A 16,700-nucleotide genomic window follows, 5' to 3' on the forward strand; every position below is an offset into this window, starting at 1 on the left:
TTTAACCACCCTGACAGTTAGCAACTTTTTCCTAATGTCCAACCTAGACCTCCCTTGCTGCAGTTTAAACCCATTGCTTCTGGTTCTAACCTTAGAGGCTAAGGTGAACAAGTTTTCTCCCTCCTCCTTATGACACCCTTTTAGATACCTGAAAACTGCTATCATGTCCCCTCTCAGTCTTCTCTTTTCCAAACTAAACAAACCCAATTCTTTCAGCCTTCTTTCATAGGACATGTTCTCAAGACCTTTAATCATTCTTGTTGCTCTTCTCTGGACCCTTTCCAGTTTCTCCACATCTTTTTTAAAATGCGGCGCCCAGAACTGGACACAATACTCCAGCTGAGGCCTAACCAGCGCAGAGTAGAGCGGAAGAATGACTTCCCATGTCTTGCTCACAACACACCTGTTAATACATCCCAGAATCATGTTTGCTTTTTTTGCAACAGCATCACACTGTTGACTCATATTTAGCTTGTGGTCGACTATAACCCCTAGATCCCTTTCTGCCGTACTCCTTCCTAGACAGTCTCTTCCCATTCTGTATGTGTGAAACTGATTGATCCTTCCTAAGTGGAGCACTTTGCATTTGTCTTTGTTAAACTTCATCCTGTTTAACTCAGACCATTTCTCCAATTTGTCCAGATCATTTTGAATTATGACCCTGTCCTCCAAAGCAGTTGCAATCCCTCCCAGTTTGGTATCATCCGCAAACTTAATAAGCGTACTTTCTATGCCAATATCTAAGTCGTTGATGAAGATATTGAACAGAGCCGGTCCCAAAACAGACCCCTGCGGTACCCCACTCGTTACCCCACACCTTTCCAGCAGGATTGGGAACCATTAATAACAACTCTCTGAGTACGGTTATCCAGCCAGTTATGCACCCACCTTATAGTAGCCCCATCTAAATTGTATTTGCCTAGTTTATCGATAAGAATATCATGCGAGACTGTATCAAATGCCTTACTAAAGTCTAGGTATACCACATCCACAGCTTCTCCCTTATCCACAAGATATTCTCTGGCCCCCAAAAGGGGCTCTCCTCCCTGAGCTCCCACTCCTCCTGCGCCCTAAGTCGGGACTCCATGCTGGAGACTCCTACTGCTGGTACCCAGAAAGGGTCTGCAGCCCCTTCAGCCAGCTGCCCTTCGGCCTCCAAACAGTTTGGCACCAGCTGGGAGTTGGCACTGGAGCCCAGTACCGCCTGCACCCCGCTGTGAGGGCATCCCACGGTGCAGCTCCTCTTTCCCCAAACAGAGACCTAAGAAATGGAGTTAGGAATGAGTATGGAATGGCAGGTCGCCCCTCGGTCCTGCCCGGCCCACAGAACGCACGGGGGCCCGGGCCCAGACGAACATGTCCATGATCAGACAGCAAAACCCTGTCTGAGAGTTGAGTCACGTGGCACCAAGCAGAGATGTGACGCCGCTTGCCAGAGGTCACCTCTTCTCTCTCCCGGATGGCTGAGAGCGTCCTATGGACGCTCATCTCCTGGGCCTGACGGCTAGCCGAAACCCAGGCAGTCTGCAGAGGGAATCAGGCACCCCTCCCAAGGGGGGTGACTGCAGATGCCCAGAAAGAGTCCTGACCCCATGTCAATGGACTGGAATATGGGGCCGTTGCATTGGCTGCAGAACATTCCTACAGTTCCGAAAGGAACCACGGTGCAGATGCGGACGGACGACCCCTCCGCGGCAGGCGGGGGTACCCATCCAGCAGGGGAGGAGGGACCGGTGCATGGAAAAATGCCATGGCTGTCCTCCCCCCGGGAGTACATCGCAATCTGGGCAGACAGTGCTGAGCCAAACACGTGTGTCACTGAAGGACTCCTCTGTTCTCGGACCTGCTCGCCCCCAACAGGAACAACAGACGCCTTCTCTTCTGCCCCACAGCACCAGCCCAGGGTCCCTCCAGGAAACCTGCCCCATGCCCCCAATGCCCAGGGTCATAAGGAAGACGAGGCAGGATGCAGTCGCATACATAGCCCCTTACTGGGCCAGCCGGCATCAGCTACCAGACCATACAGCTGCGCCCGTCCGTACAGATGCTGACTGTCGCCAATCCCTCATCCAGACCCAGCGATGTACAGCCGATGGCGTGGAAGCTGGCGGAGCCCTGCAGCCGTGGATGGCTCTAGAGAACCATACAAGAAATCCACACACAGGACGGGAGGCCCCCGACGAGATCAAAGTGGCAAAGATTTTTGCATCTGGGCTTGACAGCCTGGTTTCACCCATCAGGACCCACTGCGCCCCCCCCCCCGCCTGCCTTCCCAAGATTTCACCCTCCATCCTTCAACTCCAGCTATCCGGCCTCACCGTGGAGTCCGCTTTGCTGCTGACAACCTCCCACCATCCAGTGCGAGCCCGTGCAGCGTTCCCCGAGCCCACTGGTTCAGACTCTCTGAAAGGACTGGCCCAGGCCTGGTCCCCAATTTGTGAGCCCTGTGGAACCTCTCCTCTGAGCCCTCAGCCAAAGGCTCTCTCCACCATCCGAGTCGGGAAAACACCTTCCCGGTGGGTATTGCCTGCAGCAGCAGCTAGCTAGGTCCCAGCCCACGCTGCCTTCTCAGGGGTAAGGTGGTGCTGAGACCTCACCCAGGAGGCAGCTGACTTTTCATTGGAACTGGGTGATTGACCTTGTAACGGGCTCAAGGCTCACCACCACGGCACCTCCTGCTGGCTGCTCCGGGAATTAGCTCATTCCAGCCTCGGAGCGCCTCCTGCTGGCTGGTGTCTCGCCTGTTGTCTGCTCTGCTGTGTTGTCTCCACTACCGGGACACGTGTCGCTCTCTGGACCGCGGTGTCCTCTTCAGGACGCTGCCCTCCAGCAGTGCCCACTGCTCCATTCTCCCCCCTTGCAGGGGTATATCAGTCCGCAACTGCCTTCATGGCCACCTGCCACCCCAAAGTCTAGTCCCTTCCCTCAGGGACAAGGTGCAGTCCACAGGCCATGCTCCCTCGTGGCAAGGTGCAGTGCAAGGGGGGACCCAGGCCAGCCCACTCCTCTGGGCCCCAGCCCAGGGATCCTTGAGTGGCAGCCGCTTGCTGCCTTCCTCCACTCCCCGTCACTGCCCGCCTTCCCTGGGCCACTTCCCCATGGCCCTAGCCCCCACTCAGCCCTTGTTCCAAGGCCTGCAGTCTGGCAGGGTCAGCCCAGAGCTCCCACTGCTCTGTCCAGGGTCCTCCTCTCTTGCTGGTCAGGGGGAGACTGTTCTCGCCTCTGTGCTGCAGCCTTTATATAGGGCTCAGCCTGGCCCTGATTGGCTGCCCACAGGCCCTTTCTGATTGGCTACCCATCGCGCAGCCTCTCTGGCCTACTTTAACCCATTTTCTGCAGCCAGCCTGTAGTCGCGCAGGTGGCTCACTCCAGCAGGGGGTGGGGCAGACGCAGCTAATTAGGGGGAGGCTTGTTAGGAGACAGCTAAGGAGCTGCCCAGCAGAGCGGAGGGGAGTCTCCCTGACAAGCAAGGGAGGAGGACTGGCTCCCAGGGATAGCACCTGAGAGAGAGCAGGGCTCAGGGGAGCAGAGGGGGAGCTCTGGCCTGTTACCCTGCCAGAAAGGGCCAAGAAGGGCCCAGGGGAAGAGGCCCAGGACGATAGGCAGACAAGGGGAGAGAAGGAGGGCAGAGAGGCTGCCGCTAGAGGGTCTCTGGGTCGGGACCCAGAGTAGCAGGTGGGCCTGGGTCCCCCCCTTGCACCGCACCTGGCCATGGAGGTGCATGGCCGATACAGACTGCAACTTGCCCCTGAAGTGGGGGGCTAGACTTTGGGTTGTGATTGGCCCCTGCGGCCGGTGCAAGCCCCAGGACTGCCGTGACCCCCGGCAGGGGGGTGAGACAGAAGTAACGGGCACTGCCGGAGGGCAGCCTCCTGCAGACGACACCGCCGAGCGGGGGAGCAACGCAGGCCCGGAACAGCGGAGGAGAGCGGACAACGGGCAAGACACCCCCTGCGGAGGCGCTCCGGAGCTGGACTGAGCTCATTCCCGGAGTAACCAGCAGTGGTGAGTCCGTGTCCTTACACCTCCCCAAACCAAGCTCCATGCGGGTTTGCAGAGCCCCTGTTTATCACTCAGCCAAAGCCATTCAGGAAATCGCCCCATTTCTTTGCGGCACTGGGGGAGGCTGTGAAAAGCTCCGGCGCCTCCTCCCAGAGGTAGCCAAGTGGCCCTAGGCGCTGGCTGTGGGAATCAAGTGCTAGGACTCCCCTCGACCTGTCTGCTGGTCACCGTAATGGGATCCAGGTGGACGGACTTGAATAGAACAGGGACTGTGGTTCTTCGAGATGTCCTGTCCGTGCGGGTCCCACCCGCCATCCCCTTCTTTCCAGTCCCTCTCTGCGGGGATCGTGGATTAGGAGGGGGCTGGGGGTGGTGTAGGCGGCTCTGACTGTATACCCCCGGTGGTGGCAGGGGAGGGCACTTGCATGGCCCCAGTGGACCTTGTGCATGAGGCGTGCGCCCCCCGTGAGTGGGGTCCACACGGACAAAGGCTCATGAACCCCCAGTGACTGGGTGATAGGGACCCGTTCGGCAGCCGGGCTAGCGGAGCTTGCTGGTCGTGGTGGCGGGTGCTTTGCAGCAGTGCCAAGGGCCCATTGGGCTTGGTAGTGCCACGCTAGTGCCAAGGGGCCCTGTTGGGCTTGGCAGTGCTGTGCTGCTGGTGCCGCTGAGGGGTCCCGTTCGGCCGGGTAGTGCCACACTGGTGCCAAGGGGCCCCGTTCGGCTGAGTAGTGCCACGCTGGTGCCAAGGGGCCCCGTTCGGCTGAGTAGTGCCGCGCTGGTGCCAAGGGGCCCCGTTCGGCTGAGTAGTGCCGTGCTGGTGCCACTGAGGGGCCCCGTTCAGCTGGGTAGTGCCACGCTGGTGCCGAGGGGTCCCGTTCGGCTGAGTAGTGCCGTGCTGGTGCCACTGAGGGGCCCCGTTCGGCCGGGTAGTGCCGCACTGGTGCCAAGGGGCCCTGTTGGGCTCGGCAGTATCTCAGCAGCTGCTGTGCCCAGCGGTGTGGGGAGGGGCTGGCTTCCTGCTGGCCGGGGGGCGGGCAGAGGGGCCCATCTCACTGGAACACATTGTAACCTTGTCTCTCTTTCCTGCCCATGCCTCCGCCCGTAGCTTTACCTTTCTGCCATGTAAGTAACCAGCTCCTTTCCTTTCCGTAGCTAGTTGTAGAGCAATGACGGTGGGGGCTAGGCTGGGGGGGGCACTCTGGGTTTGGTGCCCAAGCTCCCAGAGTCCAATTCCCCTGGCAGAGGGGGGCCGTTCCTCACCGTGACACCAATTTCAAACGCTTCCATCCAGAGAAGGGGCCGAACCGGCTGCGTTCCCCTCTGTCGCTGCCGCACCAGGAGCAGGACGAGCCGGGGGGTTGACGCCCTCTGGGTGGGCCGAGGACCCTGGGGGCGACGGGGCTCCTGCCTCAGCCTGTTGGGCCACGAGCTGCGCTGTCCCTGCCATGAAATCCCACTCGGCCTGCCCCCGGAATGGGGGAGAACCCTAGCCCCCCACCCCCCCATGTCCTGGATCCCAGCCGAGGAGAGCGCGCAGACCCTGTTTAGGGGATAGAGGCGGGGGGGGGGAGCTGAGCCCTGCTGGGGGGTCAGTTGGAGGGGGCTGCCTGGCGTTGGTGGTCTGGGCAGGAGTCCATGGCCCGTGGGGATGGAGCTCGGCTCTGCCGGGGGACAGGGTTTGGGGAGGGGACACTGATGGACTGAGAGGCTACTAGGGGCTGTGCACCATAGGGCTCCTGGGCTGGATCCATGGGGCGTGTGGTGCCCGCTCTGTGGGGAGGGCCTGTGCCAGTGGGGGAAGGTCAGGCCCGAAGGCTCAGTGGTGGTGGGGGTGCCGGACAGGCGGCCCTGCCCTGGGGGGTCTACTGTGAGGGACCGGAGCCGTGTGGGGGTAGGCCTAGCCAGGGCCTCTGGTGTTGGAGGCAGATTCCTTGGCCAGGCCTGCCCTGGAGGTGTTGGGGTCCTGAGCCATTCGCCCCTGTGCACTGGCAGGGCCTGGGCAGGGAGGCCAGGCGAGGGGCCCTGACCAGTGGGCGGGGGGCAGGGGGCTGTACCGAGGGATGTAAGGGCCCTGCAGCTGTACTTGGAGGGGACACCTTGCGTGGTGGGGGCAGCCTGTGCCCGCTGTCTGTGAGTGGAGGTTGGGCACTGCTGGCGTTCACAGTAGTTTGCAGCAGGTGCGAGTTGACGCTCCCGCGGCCGTGTGTCCCTGGCCCCGGCAGGGCCATGCACCCCGCACACTGACTGGCTTTCTCCTCGGCTCGCGGGGGCTGGGCGGCCCTGCTTCTGGGTGGGCGGGCGCCTCTGCAGAAGCGTGTCCAGCATTGCCAGCCCCGCAGAGAGCTTGCAAGGGCAGACCCCAAGAGGGCTACAGGGCCAGCGCCCCACGCTCGAGCTGATGAAGGGGGGGCCAGCTGTCTGGTAGCCGAGGAGTGTGATGCTCTGAGGCGTAGCAGGCTGAGGGGAATGATGAGCCAGGACTCCTGGGTTCTTTTCCCAGCTGGGTCCCTGGGTGAGCCCCGTAACATGGGCAGTGGTTCTGTGAGGGGTGGGATCCTTTCATTTGCGCTGGCTGGGCTCTGAACTCCTCTGCTGGGTGACAGGCCAGGCCTTGCTGGCTTTTTGCACCTGGCCTCCCTGGGCTCTTGGGGAGCCGGTAATGTGGCTTAGGACAGAGCTGTTCTCCCTCAAGGAGGGAGCGGGGGTCTGTCTCAGCGCTCTCTTCTCCCAGCTGCTGCTCAGAGGTTGGAATGAGGCCTGGTTCTGAGCTGTGAACAAATATCACTCCCGCCCCCGATGCATGTGGTGGGGCCGGTCTCTGACTACGTCCCCCCAAATGTGGGACGGGAGGGGCGAGCAGGGCTGTGTGAGACGAGGGGGGAGCACTCGCCTGGGGGAAGGTTACTGCAGGGCCTGGGGTAAACTGGTTGGTTTCACACCATTAGGTGGTCAAAGTCTTGCCCCCTCGTGCTGGTTAGCCAGCTCCCCACCCCCACCAGCCCACCCTCCTGTAGAGCGTGACCCTCCCGGTTCTGGTGCTGCCCCGAAGCTGGGGATGAGAGTCTCCTTCACTTCCTCCTAAGCGGTTCTGCAGGGTTGCTGTGAGCTGTCAGCCAGCTGCCCTGGCCCACCCCAGAGGTGGCTGCCATCCATGGTGGATGAAGCAAGTCCTAGGCCAAATTATTTGCTGCTGTAACTCCAGCGAGCCCAGCTGCGTAGAGCTTGTGTGCTAGGGTGAGCAGATAGAAAGTTTTCAGAGTGGAGCCGTGTTAGTCTGTATCAGCAAAAACAACGAGGAGTCCCTGTGTGAAAAATCGGGATGGCGGGTGGGGGTAATAGACACCTACGTTTAAAAAAAAAAAAAAAAAAAGCCCCGAATATCAGGACTGCCCCTATAAAACCGGGACGTCTGGTCACCCTATTGTGTGCGCCTGTGTCTGGAAAGCGCGTTTGGATCCTTCGTGACATGAGGCCGCGAGGCGGGAGCCTGGCTAGTGGCTGCGCTGGGCATTGCCCCTGCGAGGCGGGCAGCCAGTCACCACCATGAGCCCTGCAGGTGCCAGCCCCAAGCCGGGCCAGGGCGTGAGCACTTCCTGCTGGGGAGCCAGGGCTCCGCAGGCTTTTGCCATCCCTCTGTGTGGGGCTCTGCTTAGCCCGCCAGCATCAGCCACTCCAACCGGGGACAGAGGGGGCAGGGGGCGCGCAGAGGAGGTCTGGTTCAGGGTCCTGTCTGTTCGTCCCAGGCTGGTGCCATGCAGGGCTGGAGACGGGGTGAACCTAGCTCCTGGGAGGCAGAGGTGTCACAGCCAGCCCAGCTGCAGGTCAGGGCACCAGCTGGTATCGACATGGTGTGTGGAGGGGCTGGCCTGGCCCCAGAGTCCTGCCAGCAGCTGTTCCCCTCGCCCTCTCAGCCAGCTCCCGGGTCCGGCTCGGGGGTGACGACCGGCCCGGGGCTCCTGACTGCGGGCGAATTCAGAGCCCTGCCCAGGGGGCAGGCGCTGTCGGCTCCACACTAACCCTGCCTCTGCCTCTCCCTCTCCCCACCAGTTACGAGAAGCGGCTATACTGAGGACGGGCTCCGAAGCAGCAGCCAGCGCACAGCTCCCAACGTCCCTGCCCCGGTCGCCGCCCGCCGCGTGTAGCCCAGCCATCCCCTCCCGGCGCCGGGACAGCGCTCCAGCCATGCCGCACAGGGACGGATTTGCACTACGGCCGAGAGCGTCTCGCCTTTGGCCAGGACCTGGCCCGGACTGGACTGCAGCCAGGTCTCCCCAGCGCCTGGGGCAAGGCCCCGGGAACCAGCCCCCCTGGACTGGGCAGAACAGAGAGCAGGGGCTGGAAAGAGCTCGGGGGGGGGCCCACTGCTGGGGGGGGCAGGAGCGTTTCAGCACTTAGCACTGAGCAGTGCCCCCTGCTCCCGCCTGCTGCATCTTCACGGGCAGCCAGGGCCTGGCTGGAGCCTGCATCCCCCCACACTCCACCTGCCCTCCGTGGACACGGCTCCCCCGCCCACCGGTGCTAGTGCTGCAGGGGGCACAGGCCGGGGGGGCCGGCCCTGCAGCGGGGCAGTGACGGGAGCCGCAGGGATCCTGCTGACAGCCCGGCCTGGCTCCGGACCAGTAGCCCCTGGGCTTGAAGGCATTTTATAAACTTGTACAGGAGGCTGAGCCTTGCCTCGGCTATTACCCCTCTGATGCCCAGGGGCTGTCTTACCCTGCCCCCAAGGCTGTTTGTTAGTAGAGTCTCTCCAACCAGGACCAAGCCATCTCCCCTCCGGTCCTGGCCTGAAGCTGCCTGGACTTCTCCCTCTTGTCCCTCTCTGCAGAGCCCCCGGGGTGTCAGCCCGCTGCACGCCTGGGCCCCTGCAGCCTGCCCCGCCGCAGGGGCACGTCCCTCTGGGGCAGCAGCTGCTCTGGGGTTAGGCAGGGGGACAGGAGTGACCCCCAAAGCTGGAATGGGGGCCTGGCCACCCCTCTGCAGTGCAGCCCGGTACTGCAGCCCCCCTCAGGCTCTGCAGGGCTGGGCAGCTTCACTCTGTTTCTGCCCGATGAGTTTAAATCTCCTTTTTCTGTCACTGCAGCTACTGGCGAGTCCCGGCCTCTCCCCCTGCAGCACCGACCCCCCTACTCGGCGGAAGGCTTTAACTTTGCACATTGGGGTCCAGTGTTTGTAATTGTGTATTGAAAAATAATAAAGTAATGCAGCATTGAGCCTGGCAGCGGCTGGTGGGGTGGAGCACGCTGAGCTGGACTCCAGCCCGCCTCGCTATGGCAAACCACCAGCCTCGGGGAGAAGGGGGTGAGGACTGGGCCCAGGGCCTGCCTGAGCAGTGCTAGGGCACGTGGCTGGAGGACCAGTGGCAGCTGCACGGTGGAATCAGGGCATGGCAGGATCCGGTGTCCGGGGGGATTTCAAACCAATTTACAGATGGGGTTAAAAAACTGTTGAAACTAGCATGAAATGCTCCCCCGAGCCCCCATCCCTGCTCCGCCTGGCCATTCCCCCAGGCCCTGCGAGGGGCCTTTGCTCGGTGCCGGGAGGGGGCAGGTGCACAACGGCAGCTGGGTCCTGGTGGGAGGTGGAGCCGCTGAGTTGCAAGTTCATCTTTGTCCAGCGCAGCCACCAGCAGCCTGTCCCAGTCCAGCCCAGGGCAGAGGTGAAACTGGGCGAGGGGAGGGCTGCCCTCCCCCCTCATCAACCCACCTGGGGGAAATCTGCCTCCCCCTACCTGCTCCCCGTTGGCCCCAGCACCACTCAGCCCACTGGGGCTAGAGCAAGCAGGTGCCCATCATGCCTCCCTGGGGCAGAGGACTCGATGGCTTTCCCCCTCCCGCAGCCAGGGTGTCCGTGGTGCAGCAGTTGTTACCTTGCTCTGGGCCCGAGGCCACCCAGTCAGGCACCGTGCCCATGGACCCTTGCCTGCCCGGCAGGGCCAGCTGAGGAAGGCGAATGGCACGGCTGGGTGGTGGGAGGGCAGGAGTCCCCTGCCTGCCAGGGACGAGCAGGGCTCCGGCTGCAGCAGCTGCATGTCACCCTGGCCATGTGAGGGGGGGCTCCTGGGCCCACCCAGCGCCAGCTCCTAGAGCCTGGCTCGGAGCAGGGCCAGGTCCAGCCGCTCCAGGAATCCCTGCAGCACCCGCTGGTACTCCTGGGGGTGCTGGCGCAGATGGGCTGCATGGCACGAGTCCTGCCAGCCCTGGGCCTGCACCTGGATCCCCGCCCCCCTCCAGCTCTCCAGCAGCTCCTGCACCCGGGCGGGGTCGCTCAGGGGGTCGTTGCAGCAATAGAAGAGCAGGACAGGGCAGCGAAGCGGCGGCCGGGAGACCACGCCCTGGGCCGCTTTGTAGTACCGCACGGTGCAGCCATGCAGGAGGCTGAAGTAGAGCCTGGTGCCTCCCCTGACGAGGGGCCGGAAGGCCGGGGAGCTGCTCATCTGAGCCACGCCTGCACGGGGCAAGAAGGGGGTTAGTGGGCAGGGGAGCCGCCAGGCCAGACGCAGACCCCCCCTCCCCCCTGCTGCGGCTCCTGGCTGTTCCCTCAACCATCGCAGGGCGGGGCACGCTGGGAAGGCCAAAACTCTAACCGGGTTCAAAAAGGAACTAGAGCAGTGCCTGGAGGACAGGTCCAGCAATGGCTATTAGCCGAGATGGGCAGAGACACAACCCCGTGTTCTGGGTGTCCCTAAACCTCCGCCTGCCAGCAGCTGGGACTGGGTGCCGGGATGGATCACTGATAATCGCCCTGCTCTGCTCGTGGCACCAGCCCCTGTCGGAGATGGACGATGGTCTGACCCAGGGTGGCCGTTCTTACCCCCCACCTCACCCTGCATCTGCAGATCCTGGGGATCTCCGGGCTGGACAGGGCTCCAGAACAGCTGGGGCTGGAGGAGACCGTGAAAGATCTGTCCTCTCCCCCCCGGGCTAGTGCCTGGAGAGGGGGTTTGCCCCGCAGGACCTGCCCAGACCCCACTCACCCAGCGCCATGTTCCCCAGGCTGCCCATCACCAGGCTGTCGTACACCAGGCCCCGGATCCTCTCTGCCAGCTGCCGGTGCCGCTGCGGCTCCCGGCTCATGTGCACCATCATCTGGGCGAAGGTGTAGCCGCCGATGGAGAAGGCATGGACAAGCAGCGGGCGGGAGCAGAAGGGCTGGCTGTCCCGGAGCAGGCCCAGCACACAGGCCGCGTAGGCCAGCCCGTGCCGGGGCCATAGGAAGTGGCTCAGGTCACTCTCCACCACCAGCACGTCCAGGCCGCGCAGCAGATAGAGCTCCAGGTACCTCGCCATGGAGCAGGGCCGGGCGCCAAACCAGGGCAGCATCACCACCAGGGGCCTGGCGGGGGCGCTGCCCCCAGGCACGGGGCTGCTGTACAGACGTAGGGTCCTGGAAAAGGCCGTCACCGCTGCTGGCCCGCCAGGGGCAAGAGAGAGCTCGGCAGGCTGCAGCGCCCGCAATGGGGTGGGCTCTAGGCCCCCAGGCTGCACTAGGGGGGCAGCCCTGGTGCCTCCAGCCTGCTCCATCTGCATCCAGGCTGCTGTGGCCGCGCTGCCTCCGGCGTCCAGGCATGGGAGCCCTGCAAGACACACAGGGGCAGGCTCAGGTGCCACTGGAACCAGCATGGGCTATCCCAAGGGCAGAGGAGCCAGGCCCCCCCACCAACAGCGAGTACTGTCCCCCACGGGCTGGTAAACTGAGGCACAGAGAGGGGACTCAGTGAGCCAGTAGCAGAGCAGGGAATAGAACCCAGGAGTCCTTGGGTCCCGCCCGGCCCCCACTACTCTAACTACTCCAGCCCTCTGCTCCCAGAGCCAGAACCCAGGAGTCCTGCCTCCCAGCCCTGCCCTGGCACAACAAACCCATCCCCCTTCGCCAGCTCCAGAAGTTTTCTTCCCAGGGGGTGGATTTGCAAAGGGGCCTCAGACCCACGGCTAGAGCGTTCCAACCCCTGGCAAAGGGACAAGAGACCCTCACATGTCTGCCCAACTGGGACCCGGCTGCTGTGACCAGCCCTGCGGGCTCTGCCCTGCAAACAGCCCCCCAACAAGTCCCTGCAACTGCCAGGAGGGCCGGATGGTCGCACCGCTTCGGCCAGCAGGGCCCCCGGCCAGCACGGGCAGGGGATACACCTGCCCCGTTTGGCTTGGGGTGTCAGACCCAGAGGCTAGGACCCAGACCCAGGGTTGGAAGGGGCTCGGCACCAGCACTGCCCAGTTCTTGGCTCCCAGTGTTAAGCGTGAAGCCTGGATTTTTGCATAGCCCTGACTGGTAGCTGGGTGTGGGTGTAGTGGCAGGGCCCGGCTCCTGGCAGGAGGGCTGGGCTCCGAATTCATCCATTCCAAGGACCACACGCCACGGGACTGCCCAGAATTCATCCCTCGAGCTGAGCTTCAGGCGAACATCCAGCCTGGACTGAAAAATGGCCAGTGATGGAGAATCCACCGCGCCCCGTGGCTCCAATGGCTCGTTCCTCTCCCTGCCAAGCACTTGCACCTTGGTTCCAGGCGGAGCCTGGCCGGCAGCCACGGGCATGGAAGACGGACACGGTGACAGGCCATCACGGGGACAACGTGGCCACCCGGGGCATTAGAGCAAAAGACCCTGCAGCGCCATGCTCTCCCTGCCATCACTCAACCAATTCTGACACCTTCCTCTCAAGCAGCTGGCGCTGGCCGGGGTGGACGCAGGAGACCGGGCTCGAGGGACCCCAGGGCTGCCCAGCCTGGCCGCTCCTCTCTCAGTCCCCAGGGAAAGGTGCCCCGTGGGTGTGCGAGGGCACACACTGCCCTGGCGACAAGCTGTGCCACGAACACCAGCGTGCCAGGGCAGCTTGTCCAGCCTGCAGAGCTCCTGCCTGCGTGGCACTGCCAGCCGTTTGCTGTGACGCCCGCGGGGGAGACAATTCCCTGGGGCTCAGGCCCCGCACTCCTGCGTGCTGATCTTGGGGGGGGGGGGCATATTTCACAGTCCTCTGCTCGCTAGGGCGAACTGGGCTGTAGCTCTGTTCCCTGCTTCTGTGGCATGTTAAGCTCGCTTGAGCCTCGGTAGACCCCGCCACCGCCCCTGCCCTCAGCCCAGGCTGGGTACCCAAACGCTGCACACTGCGCAGGGGGCCCCCCGGCCTGCGAGGGATGAGGCGGATGGCAGCCGGCCAGCCCAGCGTGCTTTGCACAGGAAATGAAGTGTTCTGGGACGGCCCAGCCATGGCTACATAACAGATTACACAAGGCAGGGCTGGCGCCGCGCCCACTCTCAGCCCAGGGCAGGAGGGAGACGCTACGTGCGACTAGGGAAGGGGCCTCCTGCCTCTCACCCGCTGGCCGCCAGCCAAAGGAACGACCTGTTCCCTTGCTCCCCGGGGAGGGCGAGATCTCCCTCATGCTCTGCCCCTCTCTCCCTGCCCTCCCACACCCCCACCGCAGTGTTTGGGCTCCCCAAACCCACTGGCACCAGCCCTACACACAGCCCCTCCCTGCTGGTTAGGGATCTCTGCTCCCCGCAGATGCCCCCTGCTCCAAACGGCCCCCGGGATGCTGGGGAGCCCCTTGTACTTTTGACCCAGCCTCCAGGCTGGCGGAGGCCAGGCGCTCCCCTGCCGGCCGCCCCACAATCTAATCCAGGCTCGGTGTAACCCGCCGTGCACTGGGAGAGTGGTGTCATCTGGGCCAGCCCTTAGCTCCTGCTCACCTCCAGCTGCCCCCGCTCTGGAGACAGGGGCCCCTGGGCCCCACACAGCCAGTCCTTGCCCCAGAGGGGCTGAATGCCCAAAGCCCCCCCTGCCTGGAGCACTGAGAACTCCCCGCCCATCTGTCCACCAGGGCCTGAGAAATAATCCTGCCCCCGCCCCACACCGATCTTGGCTGGGGGGCTGCTGCCCCCAGGGAGGGACCCTGTCGAGTGCCTTTCAAAGCTCTACGGCTGCATCCCAGTACCAGGAGGAAGGGGGACAAGGTCCCTGCTGGGGATACCCCATGCGACCCCAGAGCTGCAGGAGCACGTGGCTCGGGGGGGGGGCTGGGCTGCACTCCTGTATAACCCTATTACTTAGCCACTCCCGGGCCCTGCCAGTGACCCCCTGCAGCTCCCTGATCCCCACTAGCTGTGGAGCCGGCACCCCTCAGCTGGAATTGCCCCACTCAGCCCCTAGAGCCCTGTCTAGCACCAGCCCCTTGCCTCCCACTCTCCTGCGGGGAGCGAATACCGGCTGGGTCAGGGCCCAGGATCGGTGCCAGGGTGCCATGGCAACGCTCACTACACATCCAGATCAAGAGCGTCTGATTCGCCGGCGTGGGCCGCGTGCCAGCCAGCGAGCACGGCAGGCTCAGCCCTGGAGACCCTGGCACACCTCCCCAGCAATGGGCAGCAGGCGGCACCCCCGGGGAGCCCTGCCGCCCCTCTGAAAGCAGGGTGCCCCCCCCCCCCCCACCGGCAGCAGTTCGATATCTGCCTCCCTGCTTCCTCAGCTCCCTGGGCCCCTTCCCGCCTCAGCAACGGGCTCCCCCTTCCTCTGGCCAAGGCTGGGCTGCCAGCCCCCAGCCCCAACCACCGTACAGTCCTTCCCCTCCCCTGGCCCCACACCCACCCACTGCGCCCACGCCTGGGGGACACCATGGCCAGACTGCAAACACTGGGGCTGCCAAGGGTCTCTCTGGCTACAGACCCTGCCCTGGTCACATGAATTCAGCCCACGCTCAGCGAGCGGCTCGGGGCTGCCCTGGCAGAGTTCATCGCCTGGCACCGGACAGATCCTCAAGCACCTGGCAGACTGCCGGCAGAGCACCAGGTGGGGGTTCAGGCGTGGGCACAGCTCCAGGCAGCGCTTCCCCTTCTCCACAGCTAGCCCCAGCCACTGGGGCCCCACAAGTGCAACCAGCTCTGGGGTGGAGCAGGGCTGCCACACAGCACCGCCCTGTACAACCGGGGTGGGGTTAGCCCTGTCCCCATGGAGAGCGCAGCGGGGTCTCTAGATCCACAGAGCAGACGGGGCCTTGGGACCTTCTAAGGCTCATCACCCCCCCCACTGCTCCCTACCTGGGCATGTGCCCCCCACTCCTGCACGCGCCCCCCCCACTGCTCCCTACACCCCTACTGCTCCCTGCCCCCCCACTGCTCACCCACCCCCGCATGTGCCCCTCACTGCTCCCCCCCACTGCTCCCTACCTGGGCACATGCCCCCCACTCCCGCACGTGCCCCCCCCACTGCTCCCTACACCCCTACTGCTCCCTGCCCCCCCACTGCTCACCCCCCCACTGCTCCCTACACCCCTACTGCTCCCTGCCCCCCCACTGCTCACCCCCCCCGCACGCGCCTCCCACTGCTCCCTGCCCCCCCACTGCTCACCCGCCCCCCACTGCTCACCCGCCCCGCACGCGCCCCCCACTGCTCCCTGCCACCCCACTGTTCGACCCCCCCCACACATCCCCCTCACTGCTCCCCCCCACTGCTCCCTACCTGGGCACATGCCCCCCACTCCCGCACACCCCCCCACTGCTCCCTGCCCCCCCACTGCTCACCCCCCCCACTGCTCCCTACACCCCTACTGCTCCCTGCCCCCCACTGCTCACCCGCCCCGCACGCGCCCCCCACTGCTCCCTGCCCCCCCACTGCTCGACCCCCCCCGCACATCCCCCTCACTGCTCCCCCCCACTGCTCCCTACCTGGGCATGTGCCCCCCACTCCTGCACGCGCCCCCCACTGCTCCCCGCCCCCCCACTGCTCACCCGCCCCGCACGCGCCCCCCACTGCTCCCTGCCCCCCCACTGCTCGACCCCCCCCGCACGCGCCCCTCACTGCTTCCCCCCCCCACTGCTCCCTACCTGGGCACATGCCCCCCACTCCCGCACACCCCCCCCACTGCTCACCCCCCCAGTGCTCCTTACACCCTTACTGCTCCCTGCCCCCCCACTGCTCACCCGCCCCGCACGCGCCCCCCACTGCTCCCCCCCACTGCTCCCTACCTGGGCACGCGTCCCTGGCTACTCACCCCCCCGCACGCGCCCCCTCCCCATCGCTTAGCCCCGGTGCCCGCGGGCGCTACTCACCCTGGCGGTGCCGCGTCCCAACGCGCTCTGCCCGGCCCGGCTCCGCCCGCTGCCCCCGCCTCCCTCCGGCTAGTCCGGGCTGCGCTCCCGGCCCCGCCTCCGCGGCACAGGCCCCGCCCCCTCGGGGACCGTCTACAAATTACCAGCCGGCTGGAGGGGGCAATAAAGGGGGGGGCATAAAGTGCCAGGGAACTACCCCCCGGCCAGATCCGCGCCGCGGGGTAACTCCCCCGCCCCCTGCACTGGGGCAGACCCAGCCCAGCCGAGCAGAAGGGGCGGGGCAGGGAGTCGGTGCGCCCGGCGGCGGGATCGGGGCCGGCTGCTGTCGGGGGGCGGGGGCGGGGGCAGGTCGGTGCAGCCTGCGCCTGGCGCGGGGGCTCCGTGCAGTGCTGGTGACACGGGCCGCAGCCCCAGCCCAGGGAAATCCCCGCCCAGGCGGAGGAGAAAGTCTGGGAGCAGCGGCCGGGGGCACCCGGCAGACTCCGGGCTCCTGCTGGCGGCACAGGCGCGTGGGGCTCTTGGATGGGGACGCCAGAGCCTGGACCAGCCGCTGCCCCCGCAGACAGGGACAGAAACCCTCAGCGGAGACCAGGGCTGGTGCTACCATTAAGGCAAACTAGGCGGTTGCCTAGGGCGCCAAGGGTCGGGGGCACCAA

General features: G+C 64.7%; 2 protein-coding genes across 7 annotated transcripts in view; one reads left to right on the plus strand and one right to left on the minus strand.

Moving 5' to 3' along the window:
- Positions 1-9,215, plus strand: part of IMPDH1 (inosine monophosphate dehydrogenase 1) — a 50,086-nt gene extending 40,871 nt beyond the window's left edge. For 4 of the 5 annotated variants that reach the window (XM_054037157.1, XM_054037246.1, XM_054037331.1 and 1 more), the window contains exons 15-16: positions 5,111-5,127; positions 8,053-9,215. In XM_054037157.1, coding sequence (XP_053893132.1) covers positions 5,111-5,127; positions 8,053-8,147 — 112 coding nt within the window. In that variant the 3' untranslated portion in view covers positions 8,148-9,215. The remainder of the gene's footprint in view (positions 1-5,110; positions 5,128-8,052) is intronic. The other variant, XM_054037491.1, reaches the window with a different exon arrangement.
- The window catches only part of LOC128842127 (uncharacterized), a 37,564-nt gene continuing 30,028 nt past the window's right edge, over positions 9,165-16,700 (minus strand). The window contains exons 1-3 of one of the 2 annotated variants that reach the window (XM_054037922.1): positions 16,045-16,083; positions 10,979-11,578; positions 9,165-10,449 (exon numbers count right to left, since the gene is read on the minus strand). In XM_054037922.1, coding sequence (XP_053893897.1) covers positions 10,085-10,449; positions 10,979-11,531 — 918 coding nt within the window. In that variant the 5' untranslated portion in view covers positions 11,532-11,578; positions 16,045-16,083 and the 3' untranslated portion in view covers positions 9,165-10,084. Of the gene's footprint in view, positions 10,450-10,978; positions 11,579-16,044; positions 16,084-16,700 lie in introns of those variants that run through there. The other variant, XM_054038009.1, reaches the window with a different exon arrangement.

The sequence above is a fragment of the Malaclemys terrapin genome, chromosome 1 (assembly GCF_027887155.1).
Source record: "Malaclemys terrapin pileata isolate rMalTer1 chromosome 1, rMalTer1.hap1, whole genome shotgun sequence".
Lineage (NCBI taxonomy): Eukaryota > Metazoa > Chordata > Testudines > Emydidae > Malaclemys > Malaclemys terrapin.